Source organism: Micropterus dolomieu, linkage group LG19 (genome assembly GCF_021292245.1).
Source record: "Micropterus dolomieu isolate WLL.071019.BEF.003 ecotype Adirondacks linkage group LG19, ASM2129224v1, whole genome shotgun sequence".
In the NCBI taxonomy this organism is placed as follows: Eukaryota; Metazoa; Chordata; class Actinopteri; order Centrarchiformes; family Centrarchidae; genus Micropterus; species Micropterus dolomieu.
Window position 1 is genome coordinate 35,622,609 of NC_060168.1, and position 24,596 is coordinate 35,647,204.

The 24,596-nt window shown below is 43.9% G+C and overlaps 1 protein-coding gene across 1 annotated transcript in view; it reads right to left on the reverse strand.

Moving 5' to 3' along the window:
* Positions 1 to 24,596, reverse strand: part of LOC123957332 (inaD-like protein) — a 55,073-nt gene that overhangs the window by 1,161 nt on the left and 29,316 nt on the right. Inside the window, exons 4-13 of the mRNA XM_046030025.1 lie at positions 10,824 to 10,917; positions 9,384 to 9,476; positions 8,425 to 8,517; positions 6,476 to 6,541; positions 6,198 to 6,282; positions 3,850 to 3,956; positions 3,521 to 3,604; positions 2,146 to 2,339; positions 1,910 to 2,057; positions 545 to 631 (exon numbers count right to left, since the gene is read on the reverse strand). Of these exons, the coding sequence (XP_045885981.1) occupies positions 545 to 631; positions 1,910 to 2,057; positions 2,146 to 2,339; positions 3,521 to 3,604; positions 3,850 to 3,956; positions 6,198 to 6,282; positions 6,476 to 6,541; positions 8,425 to 8,517; positions 9,384 to 9,476; positions 10,824 to 10,917 (1,051 nt within the window). The remainder of the gene's footprint in view (positions 1 to 544; positions 632 to 1,909; positions 2,058 to 2,145; positions 2,340 to 3,520; positions 3,605 to 3,849; positions 3,957 to 6,197; positions 6,283 to 6,475; positions 6,542 to 8,424; positions 8,518 to 9,383; positions 9,477 to 10,823; positions 10,918 to 24,596) is intronic.

Sequence of the window (24,596 nt, forward strand, 5' to 3'; positions counted from 1 at the left end):
CATTCCAGGGTCTGTGGATCTGACGGGCAAGTATATTTGTGTGTCATCAGCATAAATATGAAAAGAAATGCCATGTTTATGGATAATATGTCCAAGGGGAAGCAGATACAAGGAAAACAAACTGGGTCCTAAGACCGACCCCTGAGGCACACCATATTTAACTGGACAGAATGAGGAGACATAGTTGTTTACAGACACACAAAACTTCCTATTTGACAGGTAGGATGAAAACCATTCTAGGGCAGTACCAGAGATCCCCACCCAGTGCCTCAGTCTGTCTAACATGATGTTGTGATCAATGGTGTCAAAAGCAGCGCTAAGGTCCAGGAGTACCAGGACTGAGCACATGCCTTCATCAGCAGACATTAAAAGGTCATTGGTGACTTTAAGCAGGGCAGTCTCAGTGCTGTGGTACTTCCTAAAACCAGACTGAAACTTTTCAAATAATTTGTTATTTTCCAGTACAGTGAGCAGCTGTTTGGACATTATTACCCCAAAGGTCTAACCCGGTTCTCACAAAGACAGAGAAACAGCAAACACACACCTGGCTTCCTTGTGAGTTGCGTCTGGACGAGATCCAGGATGCAGCTTTGAGCCGTCCGAGCTCCAACAGGACCGGACCCCGAGCACACTGCAGAACACACACACACACACACACACACACACACACACACACACACACACACACACATTACACAAAGAGTGAAATATTTCAGGCCTTTTTTGGGTTTTAATCTTGATGATTACGGCTTACAGCTCATGGAAATCAAAACTCCAGTATCTCAAAATGTATTAGAATTTCAGAATAAAGAATTTTTAACTTAAAAATCTGCTCTAATCAGATCTGATTAACACCTGCAAAGGTTTCCTGAGCCTTTAATCTCTCAGTCTGGTTCTGGTGCCCACACAAACTTTCCACGATATTGCACCTGTATTTACGTTTTGCAAAATCGAAAAATATTCTTGTGTCAAGCGGGGATGATTTGGTCCGAATCTGCCCCCTACTGGATAAAGGCAAGGCAAGTTTATATGTGTAACACATTTCAACAGCAAGGTAATTCAAAGTGCTTTACATCAAACATAAAAGCAACAGGGAAATATAGAAAAGTTTAAAAGCAACATAGGGAAATTGAAAAAAATACACATTAAAATATAATAACAGTTACAGTGCAGCGTACAATCAGGGTTAAAAGAGTTAAATGGAAAATAAAAACAGGCTGAGGGGTTGAGCAAATAATTGAGTTACAATTATTTTGAAAAGAGATCATCCTCTAGATCAGTGGTTGGCAATAGGCGGCCCACGGGCCAGAACCGGCCCGCCAGCATTAATATCTGGCCCGCGGCCAGATTGCTTTGATAACAGAAAAATAAAAAATATATAAATTGATAGCAGCTTCCTCTTAAGTGATTGTGCCTTCAAAATAAAAGCGTGAGAACGTTTCTTTGAAAAGTTCTGAAGGAAATTCACAAGAGACTCTGGCTTACTTGACACTTCTGAAAAAGCCGTCAGTAAACGTGTGACAGGATTCCCCTGAATCTCCTCAGGGAAAAGAAAATAAGCATCCACAGGTTTTTGAATTATGATCAAACGCCGGGACGCACACACACACACACACACACACACACACTGCAGCACATGCTTTATTGTGAGCATGTGCAAAATCTTACAACTTTCCTAACGGGAGTCCCGCACAGAACCGACTGAGCTAAGCGTGCACACGAGTATACATTTGAAATAACTGGACTTTGTTCTGTCCCGCCATGTAACGGCGGCCATGTAAAGACTTATTTGCCGACCCCTGCTCTACATACAGATAAAAGTACAAGACAAGTATGTGAAAAACAACCCTGTTTCCTATCTAATCTGCCAACTATCAAATAAAAAGGAAACATTCTGTGTGTGTGTTACCTTCAGGATGGCAGCGACAGCTTCCTGGGAGGCGTGTTTCGTGTCGTCTCCGTTGACTGACAGAATCTGATCTCCCTGCATCAGGCGACCGTCCAGCTCTGCAGCGCCCCCTCGGACCACCTCAGAGATAAACACCCCGCTGCCACTCCTGAAACACACACACACACTCTGAGCTACATGATGGTAACAACAGAGGTAAAACACAAAGTGTCTGTGTTGTGTTTTTTAAGGCGGACCTCTTCCCGACGATGCTGAGTCCCAGCCCTCTGCCGCTCTTCTTCTGCAGCTCCACCTTAAAGACGTCCAGGTTCTCCTCGTCTCTGTACTGAGCCTCGTCCCTCAGCACCGTCATGCGAACCTTCGCCGGCGTCTGACGCAGCGCGGCGATTGCTTCCTCGTGGGACGCACCGCGGAGGTCCACCCCGTTCACCTGCACTCACACATGAAAACATTAAAGGTTTGGTGGTATGGTATTCTGCTCATTTTCAGGTTCAAAAAGCTCTTTTCACCGGTAAACAGCTCGGGTTCAGCCGTACGTGTTGCCGACCGGCTCGGCAACACGGACTGGAGCGAGAGTTTCAGAGCGGTGAGTTATTAATCTGTATCCATAAAGTTTTAACTGAGCTCTGTCTCTACATCACAGGAACAACTTTATGTCCACTGACTGCCTGGAGGGTAGCTAGTGTTTGGAAGGGAGAGGAGAGCTGTGTGCTGCAGCTCGCTGTTTCTGAGGGCGTGTCGGAGTCGCCGCTCGGCGAGCGTTATATGAGGCGCGTTTAGCTTTCATCCCTGTGACGTCACAGGGATGAAAGGGAAGCGGCTGGACTACAAACTAGCTGTTTTCAGTTCAGAGCAGAGTTTTCTGTGGGAGGTGGGAACTCACTTTGGGCTTTTTCACTTTGCAAACCTGTTACATGCACAAAAAAGATATTTAACTCAGTAAAGGAGAGGGGAAAAGCAGAATACCACCTCTTTAACATCCTCACTTCGTCCTCTGTCTGACCCAGGTGTCACGCTTGATTTCAGACTCAATTCTGCAAAAACATCCGGTTGTTTTTCTGCCACCTGGTGAGTTTTAGAAACTCTGGATCGATCTTTAGACTCTCTGCTGCAGTCACTTTTTAAAACATCTCTACAGCCTTCATGGCCCCAAAATCTCAGTGTTCCTCCATCCTTAACATTTTGTTCTTTCTACCTGATCAACATTTTTATGCCATTTTTACACCTTTGTGCACAAAGCTGATGTTGCTTAACAAACATCATGTATCATCAGTATTTTTCCAGCAGAGGGAGATGTTGTTTATATTTTCCATTTGTCATAATACTGCAGTATTAGACATAAGTACTAAGAGTAATATGAGTAGGAAGAGCTAAAATAACAGTACTAGTACACAATATGCCCCGTTTAATACTCAGGATCAAAAGTACAGCGGTTACAGCAGTATTACTGTTTCTATAAAACACATTAGTGTATAAAGAAGTAGTAGTTATAGTATATATACTAGTAATGACAGTTTAAGCAGTGACGGTGTTGACAATAATAATTAAGGTCAAGGTGACTTTTGTATTTATATTACTAGTACTCCCAGTACTGCAGTATTGTGTGGGTACCTCGAGTATCTGGTCTCCTGCCCACAGTCGTCCGTCTCTGGCTGCAGCTCCTTCTTCATAAACCTCATGGATCACTATGGCGTCCTGGTAGAGAGACATAGAGAAACAATGAAAGAGAGAGAGAGAGATCATTTCAGCTCTTCCAGCTGGTTACTGTGTGTGTTTTACTGATCAGCAGAAACTGATACCGAGGCGAAGCTGCTGATGAAGCTAGAGACACCTGCAGGATCTCGTACCATCCTGGTGTCCGTTCAAAAAAATCTGCTCTCAATTAAAACACATTTATCTCCAACATGTTGTTTTCCATTTTTAACTGGTGTGTGCGTTACCAGCTGTGTGTCTCTTCCTCCCACTATACTGAGTCCGAGTCCTGATCGACCTTTGCAGATCTCAAGCAGCGTCTCCTGGCCAGGAACCACCGCACAGCATGATGGGTCTGAGGAGAAGGAGGGGGAGGAAGGGGAAGATTAGATCAGACCAAGCAGGAACCTCCGGCTCTCAAGACTGAAGCCAGTCCCCCACTGTGACCATCCGCCAATGTGTCCCTGAGCAAGACACTTAACCCCTCGTTGCTCCAGAGGCGTGTGACCTCTGACACGTACAGCAATTGTAAGTCGCTCTGGATAAAAGCGTCAGATAAATCTAAAAAAGAAACAGTTTTACTACGTAGCTACTTAATCATAGAAGCACAAAAAGCACTAATCACCAAATCAACAACATCTAAACATGTCAGCAAAGTCCGGCGGGTAAAACGCTCTTATTCTGAAATGCTCCCTGTGGTAGTTGCTAGACGCACCCGTCAAGACGAGGAACGAAAGCGATCCACGGAGAGCTTTGAAGAATGTAGTAGAAACACAAAAAGGACAATTAAAACAAGTCATTAACGTGGGGCAGGCTGCGCTGCTGAAACGCTTCTGAGAGGCTTCCAGAGGACTTTGACGCCGTAAATAACCCGCTGCGCACACGCAGCCTACGCCCCTCCCTCAGAATTCCCATGATGCATGAGGGTGAAGGGAGTTTTGTTAAAATGTGCTGATAAGTTTGCCATTTGTTTGAAATACAAATATTACTTAGTCTCCTTAGAATCTAGTGTTTATGCTGGTAGTTGTCCTTCTTGTGGTCGTTTACCGTTGAAACCATGAATGAAGGGAACGTTTCATTTGATAAGAGCTGCTAAATTCTCCCGGTACAGCGTATCGTCATAAACCGTTGTTGTTTGTCCGTGTCCACTACAATCAACTGAGCTAAACTTCATAGTCCAGGTAGCGGGCCCCCTACCAGTGTGGGCCACGGGTCGGCCACCCCCATGCACCCACGCTACCTCCGCTTATGGCGGGGCTACAAGCTGATTGCCAAGTCTCTATGGCGACCTGTCAATCAGGATAGAGGCGACTCGTATCCGCTGCTCTGTGAACATTTAACCGGCGCCGCTGAAAAAGCTCATCAGGAGCCGGATGCTCATTCTGTTTAAAGCACGTTTGTCGTTAGCCAAAATTAGCATCCCGGCTAATATCACTGCTAACGTGAATTACAGATGCACCTTGCTAACCAAGCTAGCTAGCTCCACCCTCTCAATTGAATATGGTCACGTCTTGTTCCAAAAAACACAACATGACAATGGCTATTTGTCATTACACAGCACAAGGCTGCATAATGAAACGAAGTTTGTAGTTCCTTCACGATACGCACAACATATAATATAAAATATGGTATCATATAAAATAAAACAATATATGCAGTTATTTATATACAACATATTCTATCACACATTCACCGAGAATATTGTCAGTGCATTTTTTTTATTTGCTTCTGGGGTGAATGTAAACAGCAGCAACCAGATGATGATATGAAAGTTTCATCTTCACAATAAACAGTCTGACATTTGGGGAAACAGAGTCCATCTTCACTGCGTTTGAGCACCGAGTACCATCTGATGCTAAAACCCAGAGTCCACCTCGTCTCATCTCGCCGGAGTCTTGCGCTGACAGCTCGGAACATGGACCGCCTGCAGAGTGCTTGACCCGGGGCAGGTCTCTGTAACGATGTGGACTCTGAATTCCGTTTTCTGGTCAAAATGAGTCCCGTTTTGTCCAGACCGGCTCTATAGTAGCAGAATTAAGTCCAAGCTGGGCCAGCATGGCTCCTCTCCTGGCTCTCTTTCCTCTCCTCTGAGCGATCGGTGACCTGGTCTGGTTGTTTGGGCCGGGTGGATCGTGGTCTGGCCCCGTCTTCATCTTCCAATGACTGTATTTATGTCAGAGGTAACACACGTTTTTGCCAATAAAACAGACAAACAACAAAAGTGTAGCGAAGTTTGAAGAAGCTACCGGCTGCTGCTTCTACAAGCGCTGTGGTGGAACAAGTACTGAGATCCTTTACTCCTGTAAAAGTTCTGTTAAAGAACAGAAAGCTGCTCTGGACTGCATGAAGAAAATATGCCCCGACTACGACCCAGTGCAGAGATCAGTCCAGGACATGGACTTGTAATAAGACGTTTAGTCCACAGACATTTTGTCCTCGCGTCGTCCAACGGTCCTAAGGGTCCCAGTCCGATACTACATATTAACTGTATATACTGTACTACATATTTATACTGTAGTTTTTACAACATACACTACTGCTTTATACAAACGGGAAATAGAGAAATGCTTGTGTTGTCAGATGTCAAACTGTGTACCTCTGTTGGCGGTCTGCAGGTCGGGGCTGATCAGAGGAGGAGATGCTGCTGTCGGTTTACTGGAGCTGCTGTGAGACCTGCAGGACTGGACACGCACAGATTAAAGTTAGTGATCAGCTCGGTGAAGCAGCAGACAGAAACTGAAAGAAACATTAAATAGTTCATGTTAGAAAATACTGACAGACCAGCAGCAGGTTCAGGCGAAACCATCTTTGTCAGGGTTTTAATCATAATTATTTCAAGCTCTGTGATGGTAAATTCAGCTATTCTGTTGTTACCTGCTGCTCCAGCGACGCCCTCGGAGCCGGAAACTCGTTTTCTGGAGACTCTGCAACGTTTGGCCTCTACAGGAAACACAAACACACAGCAGACTAGTGGCGTGTACTACGAAAGGGAGGTAACCGGCTTATCCAGGTAACTTCAGGAGTAACTTTAACTGGAGTAACACCTGTCCAACTTTCGTTGTACACCCGTACATATATTACCGTGTTACCCGAGGTCTGTTGCCATGGCAATTTAAGCTGCATCTCTAAACTGCTCTGAGAAGGTTTTGTTGGTGGTTATCTCGAGGTTCCCCTGAACATGGACTCCACACCACATCTGTACTCAGTGGTAATGATGAGAAGTATTAATACACACTGCTTCATAAAATATGTTTAGATTTCATCCTGATTTGTTCCACTGAGGCTGCAGCTGAAGTTCTGAACGCAACAGCATCCCGTTCACACAGCGAGCCCTGCAGCCTGGTGATTTAGAGAGGAATCTTAATTAGCTAATTAACGGGACAGTTTCTTAGATGCAGCCCGTCTCTAAGGCTATAATTGAATTCTCCTGAGTGTTTTCACATATTTAGATATTTAGACTATTTTACGTGTCCAAAAAATAGGGAGCCAGGGTCAACCAAGAAAAAAAATCCAAGATGAAAGTGTGAAATTTACAGGAACAAAAATCCCTGAAATTAAAGTCACAGAAAAATCAAAAATCACTCTGGAGTTTTCTTCTGAATACGGCCGATCCACAGTGAAGTCTGAGATGCATGAAAGTGATTGTGGGCTAAACTCACGAGTATTTCCTCACTGCTGAATCTGATTGTGAAGTCTAATATAACTTTCCACTGCATGCAGACGTGTGTGTGATGTTGCAGCCTTGCAAAGTGAAGTTTCTCTCATAAATGTGTGACTATAATCTCAGAATATTCAAGTTTTTTTACTTGTAGATTAATCTTGGAAATAAAATTCTCTCTCCGCTGGCTCCTTTTTTCTATTACAGTGGACCTCATGTGCAGCTGGACCTTTACATCTTCATCATATTACACATAAAAGAAGAGCCCATAAAATACAGAATAGAGATTTGATCTACAATCAGAACACTGGGAAGATAATCAGGCTACAAATTTACTCCATGCGAAGCCGACAAGCCTCCCTGACTGTCGGCTGCCACGATATTAGATTTAGCCAGTTAACGTGTCTTTACAGTCATAATTTCCTGAGACTACCAACGTGCATTCCTCTGGAGAAATACGGAGCACGCGCCGTTGCGACAAAACACGAACACGCCGCTTTTATGTGAACGTGCACCAACTCCAAATAAGTTAACACGGACTCTAACTGACCAGCATCTGATCCACCGTTTAACTCCAGCGTAGGCGGAGTTAAACTCTGAGTAGGTTGAACTCCCTTCGTAGTGCAGGCCACAGGTCGAGGAGAATATTTGGAACGAACCACTAATGATTTCAATTTCACCAGCCGAGAACACGGGACAGATTTTAAAGACGTCAAAATGTCACTATCACACTAACCGAGGGCGTCACTTTGGGCTGGAAAGATTCTGAGCATTAAACACATAATTTCCTGCTTTCTGGTGAGGGAAAAGTCAGGAGACAGTTCAAACTCTAACCCTCTAACAGAATCAGTGCAGCACTCAGATCTGTTTCTCCTGCAGATCAACTTTTCTCCTGTAATGTCATCCCTGCTGAGTCATGACTTAGTCTTCCTTCCTCTGCACGTTTTTGCGTCATTTTATAATCAGTAGCTTGTTTGTTTTGTCGGTGAGGGCGTGGCTCTCTTTCTACTGCAACATTACATCATGTCCAAACAAAATATTATCTGCTGGCCTACGTTACCGGAGAAATGTGTGTTTTATAATCAACATGTCTCTATTTCAGCTGTGTTTAAGTTTAGAACGTTGTACCAGAGATCTTCACTGTGTGCATGAATGAGTTCGGTACCTTTTTGAAAGTGTCGGCCTCTCTCAGACTCTTGGCGGCGCCGTTGCTGCTTCTGTTGTTGTTGTTCTGTTCCGCTTCGTCGCTCGTCTCGTCCTGTTCAGCAGATCACTCGTTAGTTTACACTTTAACATCTCTGTGTACGGCCACCACACACACAGAGGGGTCAGGGGTCAAGTAAATACCGTTCAAATACAGCGTTACAACCAGGGTGCGATTTGCAGAGCAATCAATGCTACTTCAATAGTGATTATCACAAAGGTGGCTTCATGAGAAATGATGGATGGATGCCCACAGTGAGTGACGATGTGACTCTTATACTCTGATACTGAGGAGCACTTCTTAAACCTGGGCCCTATTTTCACATATGTTGAAATGCCTAGCAGGTGCAGAAAGATTTAAAACCGTGCAGTAGATGCTTCAGCTGTGACTGCAACCTCTTTGGTGACTGCACCCGTCAAAATGGCGTCCACAAAAAGTGCTTCTTGTTCCTGCAACAACTCGCAGCTGCCAGCTGAAGCTTCTACAGCTCAGACTCCAGGGCCGCTTGATGCAGAGATGCAGAATAAAAGATCAGCCAAACCTCTTTAAACATAATCATTAGAATCTTAAAGCTGAATTATTTTTTGTGAAGAAATCAGAGATCCCTGCCCACCCGCCACAAGGTCGTCCATGAAAAGCATAACAGTGCTCCTCTGCTCTTGACCCTTGGAGCTGATTCCGCTGCTGCATGTGACCACCCTCTCCACCGTGGAGGATTTTGTTTTATTGATTCGGGTGGTTCGACAGCTCAAGTAACACCCTTGTTATGAAACCATTTCCCGGTGCAGCCGTCTTCAGACAGGCAAATTAAACTGGGTTCTCTAACTGGAATCCAGCATCACTGAGGCACGTAAATAATGACGCAGCAGCCAAGATGAGAGCAAATGGGGGAACTTGTTTCTGAGTTGATGTCAACTGACCAGTGTGTCTGAGGCCGGGTGGAGCGTCAGGGCGGTGGGTAGGCGCGGTCCATCTGTGGGGGCGGAGACACCGAGAGGAGCTGGACAGACAGACTGACACACATACAGAATATGAGAAGGTCAGTCTACAGGTGCCCCTCTGGGTCTTTGCAGCTCCATTAAAGGACTATTTGTCAACAGGGGCCAGTGCCCTTGGACCCCCCTCTGAACGAAAACTCTACAATTATCATAGTAATAAATCGTCCTTGCGACGTTACGGCGCTGATGCGAAAGGTGGAACAAACGTGTCTCAACTAGTGGGATCCTTTAGGACGTTACACCGCCGCAGTCCGGTGTCGTGCCGAGGTAGTTATCCCCAGAGACGTTTCATAAGGACTTTCTTATCCCTGATAGAAACTGTAGAAAATGTAAATGTAAGCGTGCGTACTGTCAGCGGTGAAGGCGGACTTTCGACTAAGTAAATGAAAAATATAACATGTGGATTGTTTCATCTGTCGTTTTTAGTGTTTTATCAACGAGGTTTTTGCAGAGCAAGCTGGCACACGGATTATAAGAACGCTTTTATAGGCCAACGTTAACGTTGCCTGTTATTGAACTTTGTATTATTCAATGCACTGAATTGAGAATGTCTAAATAAAACGAGCAGTAAAGCAAACATTTATTTTGCGATAGCCTAACGATGTTATAAATTGAGTTTTAATAAATTGTCGAAATTGTTCTGCGTGCCCCTCCTTAAAGGGTAAATTATCATCATAACAATTTCATAATTCATTTAAACAGCACTTGTTGACCTACTGGTCCTACCCGGCTGGACATGCAGTCTGGTAAAATATGCATCCCCCTCCATAATGCACAGATGATATCCTACCATCAAGTATTTAATTTTGTGTATACTTCATATCTGGACTAATAACAGGGGTGAATATGGAGAAGTTTGTTGTTTCCTAGCAAAAGTTATAGTGAGATACAAAATACAAACTGGGATCCGGAAAATGTCTAGTACACTTACATACTGTTCATTTAGCCTCACAAAGAAGTGTTGCATCAAAGAATGTCCTGGTACCTGGGGTAATAATGTTATTTAATAAAACTATAAGTCACTGAAAAGATCCTGTTACTGACACATACTAAAACATTATAAAATATACTAAACAAGACATTTTGAAAGCTTGAACATTGCGCCTTTGTCTCTTTTTGTGAATGTGCCCCTCTGTCAAAACAACTGGCCCCAGCGTGGCCCCCTCAATAAAACTGGTCTAGGACCGCCACTGATACCAGTCCTGCTGGAGACGTGACCCGAGCATCTACAGACTATTTTACCGAGGAGGTGAATGAACTCCTTGAACGTCTCTGAAAGGGGGTTTGACCAATCAGAAGGGATAACACGGGTGCAAAGTACCTGGCCAAAAGTATGTGGACAGGGATGCCATGTATCTGTACCTGTGGGTGTGTTGTGACCTCAGCGCTCAGGACAGGGGGAGGAGGGGGAGTCGAGAAGGGGGGGACGGCCATCTGGTTTACAGCGTCTTCACTTCTACAGAGAGAGACACATTATTATAGATATTATCACATTTATTATTAATGTTTGTTATTTTAATAATTGGACCTTGGAGGGAGAAATGTGTTACTGAGAATGTGTTAAAAATGTAAACTTTGATTTTGCTGCAATCTGCTTTGGCAACATGTTTTAACCAAAATATTCAGTAATATATCTAAAGCACATAGAGGTGAACTCAGAGAGAGAGAACAACAAAAACACAGTTTCATTTCTTCAGTGAAGGAGTTTATTTATTAATGCAGAGCTTCACCACCTGAGGACACACACGTCAGCTCGGTGGTTCATTTTCTGCTGTGAGAGGAGATCAGTGATGGAGCTGCAGGGGAGCTGAGAGGAGCTGCAGGGGAGCTGAGAGGAGCTGCAGGGGAGCTGAGAGGAGCTGAGAGGAGCTGAGAGGAGCTGCAGGGGAGCTGAGAGGAGCTGCAGGGGAGCTGAGAGGAGCTGAGAGGAGCTGCAGGGGAGCTGAGAGGAGCTGCAGGGGAGCTGAGAGGAGCTGAGAGGAGCTGTTTTATTTAATGAAGTGTACGACATGAATTGTTCTTGGGTCATTTATTTGGAGCTTTGGCAGTATTGTTGTTTTACGTTCTCCTGCCAGGTCAGCGAGTCTCCAGGTGTTTCAGTAAAGTAGCGCGACACCTTCAGCGTCTCAGAGCGAGCTGTGTGATCTGCGGCGGCTCAGCGTGGAGTCACCTCTGCAGCTGCCGCAGGCTACATTAGCCGCTACTAGCACTGTGGGCAAGAACGTCTCTGGTTCTGCTGCATCGATCTTGATCCTTTTTGGTTTTAACATTCAGTCTTGAAACAGGATGTGATGTCACAGGTGTGTGTAAATAGTAAACAGCGTGAGAGCAAAGCTGCAGGCAAAGTCATTCCTCCATCTTTTCAGTTGTAATCTCTGCAGTCTAAAAAACACCTTTCAGCGGTCGTCTGGGACGCTCCTACAGGTCGACGCCACCGGACACGCCGTGGAAGCTGTGAACTTTGTCCATGCTGTGTGGGTTGTTTTCCCGCTCATTTTCACTTCCTGTCAGTTGGGTCGGACTGATAACAGGGAGTCTGACTTTGGCATCGTCAGCCGTGTTTCTGCTGAGCAATTTCATCTGTTGAAGTCCAACAAGCTGTAGCAGCGACGTGGAGTGAGGAGACAAAGAACTCCTCCTCTCCTGCACGTCTTCTCTCCCAGCAGCTGGCGACTCACTAAGAGCTCCTGACGGGAACGTCGCTGCGATCTAAACTCACACTAACAGTCAAAGGTCCGCTCCGCCGGCGCAGAAATTATATCTACCAAACCGGCATCTCAGCAGCGACGACAACAAGCCTCCCGGGTAACGGAAACCAACAACACTTCCCCAAAGTGTGCCGACGGACAGGCAGGAGGAGGCGCTGAGGGAGCAGATACCGGGAGTCTGACACAGAGGACATCTGCTCCAGCACGACATATGGTACAAATCCACCATCAGGGCACTTTAACCCGCCGCCGTGGAGCCGTCTGAAGCTGGCTTCTTTGATCTGAGCCATCTGTGGAGCGCCAAGATTAGAACACTGCAGGGAGGTCTCAGAGTGGACGCGAGCAAGATCCCCCCGTTACTGAGACCACATCGTCATTATTGTGCTTCTAGACTCCACTTGTCAGAGATCACCTGTCAAACAGGCGCCGTTTTCCCCGTCTGTTTGGCTAACGGGTTAACACTCTATGGCCAAATGTTTGTGGACAGCCAAATATTACAGCTCTATGTGTAATAAACTAAAGGACCAGACATGAAAGGTAAAACCCCCATTATGTCCAGTAGCAACGTTCTTACAATCTGTGGAAACTCCAGCAGACGGTGTTAAATTAACCACGGTTAGGGTTCAGTTAGTGTTAAATAAACAATAAAGTTCTGCCCGGTGTGCACTAGAGGATTTTCAAATCTTAAAGAGGTGGTATTCTGCTCATTTTCAGGTTCCTCATCTTATTTAGAGTTTGTACCAGAACAAGTTTACAGGGTTATATTTTTGTCATACTGCACGTTGCTGCAGCTCCTCTTTTCAGCCTGTGTTGAAGGCTTCGTTTTTACATGCACAAAAAGGTATTTAACTCAATAAAAGGAGAGGGGAAAAGCCAAAAAGCAGAATACCGCCTCTTTAACTGACTTCAAAAAAACAGACATAACAACAGAATATTTAATAATTTTGACATAAAATGGTCATTCAAAGAATTTCCCCTCGGGGATCAATAAAGTCTTTCTGATTCTGCTCATTTTCAGGTTCATAATGTTATGTAGGGGTTGCACCAGAACACGTTTACATGGTTTAATGTTTGAAAAACTCCAAATTTTTGTTTTTCTGCAACATTGCTGCAGCTCCTCTTTTGCAAAGAACGGACTTGTGTTCTTGGGGAGAACGTTCTTGCCAGTCGTTCTTGGAGGAATGAACTTGCAATGCCACGAGCACGCAGAACGCTGCTGACGGTTTGAGACGATGCGTTCTTGCTGGTATTGTGCAATAACCCCAGCACGCCTGCAGAGTTCCAATACAACAGCCGGGCTTTACCATCCAAAACAAAAAGCTCAGAATCGGGTTTATTGGCAAGTAGGTTTTAACTTACAAAGTATATTGGTGGATGAGTAAGAATGATATGAAATAAAAGCAAATACAAAGCAAGTACTGTAACCGCGACTTTACATTGTCTAATACATACAACTCATTCAACGTCATTACTCAGAATGTAATGACAGAAAAACAGCGGTCTGAACATCAAACAGCTCACAGCTGTGGTGATGCATCCTGGGTAAAAACGGGCGTGTCAAGAACACTTCTGGGAATTTTAACCGTTATTGACAAAATGCAAATGTGTGTATTGAAACAGTACTTGGGCACAAAAGATGACGTTTCACAAGAACGAAAAGGCCCCGCGTTCCTGAACCAGCTTCACGACCTCGACACGTTCGTCTTTCACAACGTTTGTTCAGGAGCGGAGTTTTCTGTGGGAGATGGGAACTCCCTGTGGGCTTTTTCATTTTGCACTTCACAGAGATCTGTAACACAGAAGGCGTAATCCAGACGCAGGAGCACACACACTGCGTTCCTACTAAACGCTTTCAGAGTGGCGGTTCTGGGGACTTGGGATCTCACAGAATCACGCGTGATCAAACGTGACTTCAGACTGTCGTCGTCAGCTGGTTGACCTTGCGTGCGCTGAGTTTTGCACAGAAAAACAAACTGCTGAGAAAAAGGAATCGGCAGGTTCATATTATTTCATAAAAACAGTGTTTTTCTGTCGTGTCTGTCAGCTCCGCGTTTCCTGTCAGCAGGCAGGAAGTGAAGGGTCACTGAATATTAAAGGAAACGTCATCACTTAAACATTTAAATAAATGAAACGCTGACTCCTCTGGACTGAACATGCAGAGCGATCAACAGCTCAACCAAACACTTGGTTTCTTGGAGTTTTAATAAATAAGAACATCTAAAATCAGAGGAGATGATCAATTTGTTAATCAGAGACATGTTGTTCTGTAGCCTGATCAGGAAGCGAAGGGTGGCTGAACTTTATCAAAGGGAATCGTCATCAGCTGTTCCCATAATTATTCTTATTATCTATTATTGTGCCGTCCAAGATGCTATCTCAGTCCGATGAAACGTCTTCTGTGAAAGCATCGATGATTACATCTATTATAAAACAGACATTAAAGAGCTGAGGCGAGCGGACAAAAGCTGCCTGTCTGCTGAAAATAATGTCTAAAATAAAAACCTCTCACACCGACTCTGCTGTCATTTAGCAAAGGTGCGTCTTTTATTGCCTTAAAATGAAACTAACAAGCAGCACTGTGGATTTTGCTGCCCGTCTCTTACATTGTTTTTCCACAAAGACAAAAAAAGACAGCATCAGATGCAGAAAATATTGTTCTAAAAACAATATATGTTGACTTTTAACTCTCAGGTTCGACTCATCTGTAGGGAGCAGGGGTGTGACGTACCAAAACTCAGGATATTAATGTTCCGCCGGCAGGCAGTCCAAAACCAAAAACTCAGTGAAAACAAGTTTAAAATAAAGTCCAAATATCCACACAGGGAAACAAAATCCACTCCGCTAGAGACATGAGGTAAACCGGAGGAAACACAAATCACCAGGAACGACGCTGAGGGAAACACGTCCACGAAAAGCAACAAATAACAGACAGACCACCATATAAATATTTTAGTGAGTGTTCAGCTTGTATAACAGTGTAAATCTGCCGTCCCCTCAAAATAACACGTCACACAGCCGTTAATGTCTAACAAAAGTGAGGACACCCCTAAGTGAAAATGTCCAAATTGGGTCCAATTAGCCATTTTCCCTCCCCGGTGTCATGTGACTCAAATTCGGCGTTATCGCTCTCACGCTCCCTGTATATTTACACGCACAGGAGGGGTGAGGATAATTAAACACAGGTGATCACAACACGAGAACACCGGGGACAGACGAGCTTCAAACTGAGACAGGAAAGACTGAAAACTCACACGATGTTTCTCATCGAGGTGAAAAACTGTCCCACAATCAATAACGTGTTACTGTAATAATATAACCTTTCCCAGTAACTAGTAGCGTAACGGATTACTTTTCCAAAGCAGTGATATTATTACAGTTACTAATCCAAGTTACGCTGCGTTACTGAACGCACCATCCTGGACGTGAATGAGCGACTGCGCCGTAGGTCAGCGGCACCGGACTTTGCTGTTCATATCCGCCGTTAGCCAAGAACCAGAATGGAGAATGATGGAGGGAGGCGTTCTTTCCACAGCTGGAAAGTCTGATTGGATGTTTCCAAGAGTCACTTCATAATAATTGTCTTTTGGTCATCGATTTTAATTTAAAAACTGACCAATTCAGAGGAGAAATACACCGTAATTTGTACTTGTTTTGTATTTTTCAAATGGGAAAAAAGTACAGCACTGAAAATATCCAGATTATGGATTATGGATGGCAATGAAAGAGACATGGAGCAGTCGGGGGAACATGATGATGATGAAATTTGAAAAATGGAAAATGACATTAGGTATAATAAAAAATTTTAATATTCTGGAAATTGTTAAAATAACGTCTCATCTCATCAGCTAAGTGTATCGTCACCCCCCCTGTCAGATCAGAAGGGGCACGACATCAATATAGTGTCTGAAGACCTCTGAGGGAGGAGGTCAGGGTGGACGGACGGGTCAACAAAGCTCATTACCGACACTCAGCGCTGGTTTCTATAAACCAGGATCACGATCAAAAGGTTAACCAGAGCCGTGGCAAAATCATTTCTCCAACTACCATCTGTGTGCGTGCAGCTGCGACTTAAATTCAACCAATCTGATCACAGAGAGGATTCATAAACAGACCTGCGGCGAAGGTTTACACAATTATTTTTATTGTTGTTGGTTTATTTTGTTTGTCCAAATTAAATGCGTTGCCCCTCCAGGAAGTCTGAGACCATCATGCGTCTCTTCACCAACATGTCTGCCCTCCAAACTCTTCTCTATTTTCATCTCGTCTGTCACGTCTCACTCCCAAATTAAATTCCGCTCATTGCGTGCCGATGACGGGCCGCTTTCATGTGTTGTTTTGTGCCTAATTATCGTTTGCCGTCAGATCTGCGATTCTCAACGACCTCCTGACAGCTCGTTCAGTTCAGCAGCATCTCTCGTTATTTCTGTCGTGCATTAAAGCTGATAACCGGCTGCTGATGGACAGAGGTGATAAAGACTTTACCGCCTGATCGCACGTCTTTGTGAAGCAGCACAAAACACAAAAACACACAAAAACAAGATTTCAGAAGAGACGAGCGATTTATCCACCGTGACAAATGACTCCACGGGGAAATCATTTTTATTTCTCTGTGTCTTTTTTGAGTAATGTCCTTTAAACACTTTTACAGATAAGCTTTGTGATATCTGAAGACGTTTTAGTCTACAGAGCAATGATTATCTGATTGCTTTGGACCGATATAATTACAGTGAATCAGTATTATTACACAGTAGGTCAGATGTGCGGAGGGACAGACATCACGACGGTCCGTTTCCATGAAGATGACCTCCAAAGTCCAGTCGACATCCCATTACTCGCTGCCGAATGGCGACTTTTATCCAGAGATAAATCATTCTGCAGCGGCCCAAGGACACGACTTTAACAAGATTTTGACACCTGGCTGAACACAGCGAGAGCGGCGGCGTCCTCTCGGTGTCCTCCTGCCTCGACACACCGACCTGATTCAATCACAGCAGCCAGGAGGGGAAAAAAACCCCTCGGACACCGTCATAACGGGAGAAAACTGTCCGGTGAAGTCTGCGTGAGATCCGAACTCAAGCTCCCCTGCAGAGATCCGACACAAGAGAGCATCATGGGAAGAACCACGTCATCTCTGATCAGATCTAATCAGCAGGAAAAACCCTCCTCATCCTGTGTGCAGGACCTGTAGGCCAGCTGAAAAGGGGAGCACTGATCTCAACACGACGACCCTGCTGAAGAAATAACACCTTCAAACCTGACTTCGCACATTCAAATGCAACGCCACTCGACTCCATGTTTTATCAACATAACGAGGAAATGTTGTTTATTAAAGTTTCTATCAAGTCTCAAAAATATTAAATACCGTCAGTAAAATGTTTCCTGACAACAAATTAATTTCTTTTACAGCAAAATATCCGATCTTGCAGAACAATATCTGCTTGCAGCAACTTCGCCATGAATAACATGAAGTACATGAAGAAGTACTTCAGTTTTGTTGCATGCTCTCATAATGTATGACTTAATTACTCTGTTAAATTCATTTGATATTATACTTTTAGGTTGACTGCGTACCAACTGTCCAGGGACGACAGTCTTTTGGCTAATTCACATTTACATTCATGTTTTATTAATGTCCCTGCTCAGTTAAGCTGAATTATAATAAAATCACAATTGACGTGAACTACAGATGCACCTTGCTAACCAAGCTAGCCAGCTCCACCCTCTCGTCCAAATATGGTCACGTGTGGTTCTTGTTGCTGACACAACAGTTGTAAGACCTGACTTTCCTTTGGACTCTGCTGTTCAGCTGTTTATGGCGTCTAAACTATGAGAAATATGCGTTCGCTTCAACAAGTAGGCTTTGTGTGACCCTGTCTGCAGGTTTGTAACCCAGCAGCATTCAACCACTCGCAGCAGCTGTCGGGACGTGACTGACGTCAGCGGCTCGTACTTGACATCCGACGCGTATCAACTAAATGTTGGTGATGATACATAAAGATAAAGATTTTACAGCTGCGCTGACTAGAAAATGACTCTTGATTTGACAACAGATGCAATGACTTGTTGTGGTAGCGATTTATCATCCCGACGCCTGAACACAGCGAGCAGCCCATCAGTCGGAGCGACGAAGGTCTTTAGTCGAGTCTCACTTCAGACTGACACACTTATCCATCTTCATGTGTCAGACGGAGGAGGCAAATGTTTAAATATTCATCTTAAAGAGGCTGCAGGGTCCGACTTTGACCATAGGTGTCATTTACATTATGTTAGAAATGAAAATGTTTTGAGAAAGGTTTATATGGGGTGGTGGTGGCACAATGGATAAGACGCATGCCTTTGTGAGAGACCCGGGTTCAATCCCCCACTGTGTCCCCGAGCAAGACACTTAACCCCTCGTTGCTCCAGAGACGTGCGACCTCTGACACGTATAGCAATTGTAAGTCGCTTTGGATAAAAACGTCAGCTAAATGAATATGTGCACAATAAGAAAACATGCAATGCATTTTAAATATAGAAGAAACAAATGTGCATTGTCCAAAAAAAAGTAACTACCAATTGTAAAATGACCCAAAAACGTGCAGCACCAGTCAGTAACTTTCAGCTTCTTGACACACTTTCTTGTTGGCCAGGTTTTTCCGTTCTCTCCCTGTGGACATGACAGAAGAGGAGTGAGGACTAAATCATGACTCAGCAGGGATATTACAGAGAAACAGATCTGAAAGCAGCACAGAATGACTGAGAGCTGCACTGATTCTGTTAGAGGTTTAGAGTCTGTCAGCTGCCGCCTGACTTTAGAGTTTCCCTTCACATAAATAAAGACCTTTCTACCATAAATTGGTGCTGAAGATTTCCTGAGAATGTAAAAAAGTTTTGTGCGGGAGGGAAGCCAGATCACTCTTATATTTCACCACTGAAGATTTCTCTAAAATATCTGTGTCTCGTTCTCGTGACGCCTAATCTGGGCCCCTATGTCCCCTCCGCCTTTCAACACAATGTGACGGCCTGGCCCCAGACCTAGGATGTGGACTTGGATCTGGGGTGTCCTGCGCTTTGCCTGATCACCCTACGACTTGCTTCCAGGCAGCTATTAAACAATCTAGTAGTGTATAAAGGTCATTTCAAGGCGTTATGCTGTCAAAATATTGTGCTATCGACTGTTAAACAGCACAGAGGGGAATGTAGGCAGAAATGTTCTTTTGTCACTCTTAAACCGATTACATCTCTCTCTGTCGCTGGAAAAGCCATCTAAAGGCTGGAGGAGAGGTCAGGAGGTCAACAAAATCATTAGGAATCATTCTCAGAGACGCATCAATATCCATAAAAAATGATCATGTGTAGAAAACATGACCTGAAGGTGGCGCTTAGAGAAACCTCATTAAGAGATATTATAGTAATTTCGATTTAAAATAACAGCTTCAAAATTATTTTGATCATGGCAGAGGCTGCGAAAAGAGAGAGAGGAAGAGAAAGTGACCAAATCTGATCCACCGTTAAAAAACACAAAAAATAAACAGAAATAACTAGAAATATTTATTTAAATCTCTAATGACGTAACGACTGACTGAACGGCGGGGACGGCGGCCTGCTACTTCACGAGCTCTGGTTACATTGAGTTAGCCTTAACACTAGGGGTGTGACGAGATCTCGAGCCATGAGATTAAATTGTGAACAATCGGTCTCGCGAGACTCAATTGACATTTGACATTTTTCACATGCCGTCAGTCAAGTCACACATAAATTGTCTCACGCAGTGAAATACAAATGTATAACTGACAAGAGCGAATCAAGCTCCGCCCAGCTGATGCCACACCGGCGTACGCCCTGATAGTAACCAACCGCACCACTAGCGCTGACGTAGCTGGTCGAGTTTTGCAGGGAACATCTAAAAACACTGAGAGTTAACGTGTTTGTGGATCTGTGCTGAGATTTCTGCCTGATCACAAGTGTTTCAGTTACTTTCGGTTTCACGTGCAGCGTGCAGTCCCAACCTGCGTCGGTCAAACGGTCTGAAGGGGATAAAATTACTACCAGCGGATCAGGAACGTAACGCACAGCAGAGTAAAGGGCAGGTAGACGTCTCATCAAATGATGTCGTTAGTCTGGTAACATTCTGCCTTTTCTCTGGACCTGTCGGAGACACAGATCTGTGGGAGAGATTCTGAAGTTTTGAACATGAGCAGAAAAAATAGAATTTCTCATTGAGGTGAAAAGGAGCCACAGTCACATTTAAAGAGGTCACTTCCCCAAACAAAGACACAAAGAGGAGGGAAGACTGAATCGTGACTCAGCAGGGATGATGATAAATAAGTTGATCTACAGGAGAAACTGATCTGAGAGCAGCACTGACTTATTCTGGTAGAGTTGGGTTAAAGAAGCGTCACCTGCCACCTGAATTTTGTGTTTCTCTTTATATAAATAAAATAAACATTCATCAGAATGCAGGAAATAAAGTGTTTAACACTCAAAATTTTCATATAATTCAGCTTTAAAGATTTCTCGATCTCGTGAACCCAAACTCGAATCTCTTCTCGTGGGTCAAGTGTCTCGCCACACCCCTAGTATAAGTAGGGTTGATCAGCCTAAATCTGGAGACCTAACCAGGTGTCTGGGAATGTTCCCCCAGAAAGTGTCTCATCACAGACGCTGTTTTGTTGCATTCTTGTTAATTTATGGAATAATTTTGTTGTTAAAATGCGAGAGCATAGGTTTAGCTTTAACATTGGAGGGATGGAGGGTCCTCCCCCAGAAACTTTAGCATTAAACACTTCATTTTGTGGAAACGTTTATATTTATATAAAGGGAAACACAATATTCAGGTGGCAGCTGATAAACAGAATGTAAGTGAGCGCAGCTCTCAGTCATTCTGTGCTGCTTTCAGATTAGTTTAATATCACCCCTGCTTAGTCGGCACACATGCAGGCATGATGTGTCTTTGTTCGGGGAAGTAACCTCTTAAAATGCGCATGCGGCTCCTTTTCACCTCAATGACAAATGAATTCATTATAACTCAGTTACAAACTCCTGGACTTTAATAGCTTCTGTGTTTCAGCAGCTTTTCTTCTCATGTTCAGAATCTCTCCCACAGATCTGTGCTCTCTGACAGGTCCAGAAAAACATCAGAATCTAATGACAATAAAATCATATTTCTGCCTGCTCAATACTCGCCTGTACTTGTGTTATTTCTCTGCTGATGTGGTAGAATGTGTTAGCATGCAGGTCTTAAAGAGACCGAACAATAAAAACACCTGTGTGACGCAGCTTCATTGTTAAAGCAGAAAACGTTTTACCTGGACGTCATAAAGTTTCATCCAGCAGGTAGAAGACACACAGGCAGGTTGATAACAAGGTGTGCGGTTGTGTGTTTTCTGGGTTTCAGTTGAGACAAACGGCTTTATCTCTTTTATCTGTGTTACCGGCTGCTGAGCTCCAGTCAGACTGATGGATGGATCCAATCTGCTCTTTGGTTACTAAACAGGATCTTCAGCTTCATCTGATCAATACTGTTTAACCTTTTTGGAGTTTTGTGACCTCATAAAATGAAGATGACTCGAGTCATCAGTCAAGAAGAACCAGAGTCGACTCGCAGTCTGTCAAGTCGAATTACTGCGCTTTCTTTTTAGCTGCGTCATTGGACACAGAGCAGCGCAGGAGCAACAGCATGGCAGGATGTTTACATTTACGCTTTTATCCAAAGCAACTTACATTTGAGGAACAACATACAAGCATCAAATAAGCTATGAAGAGCTATTAAAGCATACGGCATCAATGGGTTAAATGTCTTGGGGAAGAAGGAAGAGTTATTAAATAGTTTAATCAATACCACAGAATTGTAAGGAGATGCAAGAAGAAGAAGAGTAGCGCAGGAAGTGTGGGTTAGAGTTGTTATCAGAGGAAGTGTTTTCTGAAGAGCTTCTTGAAGTCAGAGAGGGACGCCCCGACTCTTTGCGAGAATTGCCCTGGGATCTTTAATGACCACAGTGAGTCAGGACCTCAGTTTAAAGTCTCATCTGAAGGACGGCAGCTCCTACAGCGCAGTGTCCCCGTCACTGCACTGGGGCGTTGGGATCTTATTAGAGGGAAGACTGCCCCCTACTGGCCCACCTAAACCTCTTCCAGCAGCAATTAAGTTTTCCCAGGAGGTCTCCCATCCAGGTACTGGCCAAGCCCAAACCTGCTTAACTTCGGTCATTCAGCATTAGCAGGGTTTACATTGGTATGGTTACTTATGAACCGGGTTTTTTCTCCTCTGTTTAAAAAAAGAAAACACCACAATTGAAACACTGCCTAGAGCATGCTAAACCAACAGGCGGTGATATAATGCCGAAGCCATCTTGGCCAATCGGTAACTTTCATGTAGACTGTCGGCAAGGGTGCACCGTATGTGTGGACTGACAGTGAAGTCGAGTTATTCCTCAATGTCACACTTGAATATAAAGTTAGCAAAACCTTACAGTAAGAAATGTTAGAACAAGCACTGTTTTGGCCATTGCACAAATATCACCGCATGTAAAACAAAGGAGATTACAGCGTGCACTATGACACAAGCACCAAAACTCAGTTTTCCCTGTCTTACATGACAAATGAATATGCAGAAGACAACAATCAGGGCATCATGCAGTAGTTTAAAGTGCAGACAAATTGCAAATCCTGACTGGGGACAACCCTAGTTCAAGTATCTTTACTGTCATTGTATAAAACAACAAGAAAGAGCGAAGCATCTCCTTCAGCCACGTGTGCCGAATACATGGTAAAGTGGTAATAAAATAGAAAAGAATAAAAATTGATGCATACTTGTGAGCCTTCATCACAGGTTATGAAGTTGAGAGGTGACTTTAAACAAAATATGTTTATTCGTTCTTCCGTTGTTGAATTTAGAGCTCATTTATCAGCCTGAAGAGGTGAAAGTTCCTACTAGCCAATCAGAAGCAGAGTTGGGCAGGTCCTGACAAGCAAGCTTCAGTTCAGCTGTACATGTGCTCCAACAGAGCGGTAAGTTATTAATCTATTAATCTCTTTGGGCTTTTTCACTTTGCAAACCTATTATATGCACATATAGATAGATAGATATAGAGATATATCTCTATATCTATCTATATATCTATATATCGAGAAACAGAGAGAGAGAGATGTAGATATAGATGTATAGATAGAGATATATAGATATATCTATATATTGAGAGACAGAGAGAGAGAGATATATAGAGATATATCTATATATTGAGAGAGATATAGAGAGAGAGAGAGAGAGATATCTATATATTGAGAGAAATATATAGAGAGAGAGAGATATATAGAGATATATCTATATATTGAGAGAGATATAGAGAGAGAGAGAGATGTAGATAGATATAGATGTATATACAGTGAGGAAAATAAGTATTTGAACACCCTGCTATTTTGCAAGTTCTCCCACTTAGAAATCATGGAGGGGTCTGAAGTTGTCATCGTAGGTGCATGTCCACTGTGAGAGACATAATCTAAAAAAAATAATCCAGAAATCACAATGTATGATTTTTTAACTATTTATTTATGATACAGCTGCAAATAAGTATTTGAACACCTGAGAAAATCAATGTTAATATTTGGTACAGTAGCCTTTGTTTGCAGTTACAGAGGTCAAACGTTTCCTGTAGTTTTTCACCAGGTTTGCACACACTGCAGGAGGGATTTTGGCCCACTCCTCCACACAGATCTTCTCTAGATCAGTCAGGTTTCTGGGCTGTCGCTGAGAAACACGGAGTTTGAGCTCCCACCAAAGATTCTCTATTGGGTTTAGGTCTGGAGACTGGCTAGGCCACGCCAGAACCTTGATACGCTTCTTACAGAGCCACTCCTTGGTTATCCTGGCTGTGTGCTTCGGGTCATTGTCATGTTGGAAGACCCGGCCTCGACCCATCTTCAATGCTCTGACTGAGGGAAGGAGGTTGTTCCCCAAAATCTGGCAATACATGGCCCCGGTCATCCTCTCCTTAATACAGTGCAGTCGCCCTGTCCCATGTGCAGAAAAACACCCCCAAAGCATGATGCTACCACCCCCATGCTTCACAGTAGGGATGGTGTTCTTGGGATGGTACTCATCATTCTTCTTCCTCCAAACACGGTTAGTGGAATTATGACCAAAAAGTTGTATTTTGGTCTCATCTGACCACATGACTTTCTCCCATGACTCCTCTGGATCATCCAAATGGTCATTGGCAAACTGAAGACGGGCCTTGACATGTGCTGGTTTAAGCAGGGGAACCTTCCGTGCCATGCGTGATTTCAAACCGTGACGTCTTAGTGTATTACCAACAGTAACCTTGGAAACGGTGGTCCCAGCTCTTTTCAGGTCATTGACCGGCTCCTCCCGTGTAGTTCTGCTTTCTCACCTTTCTTAGGATCATTGAGACCCCACGAGGTGAGATCTTGCATGGAGCCCCGGTCCGAG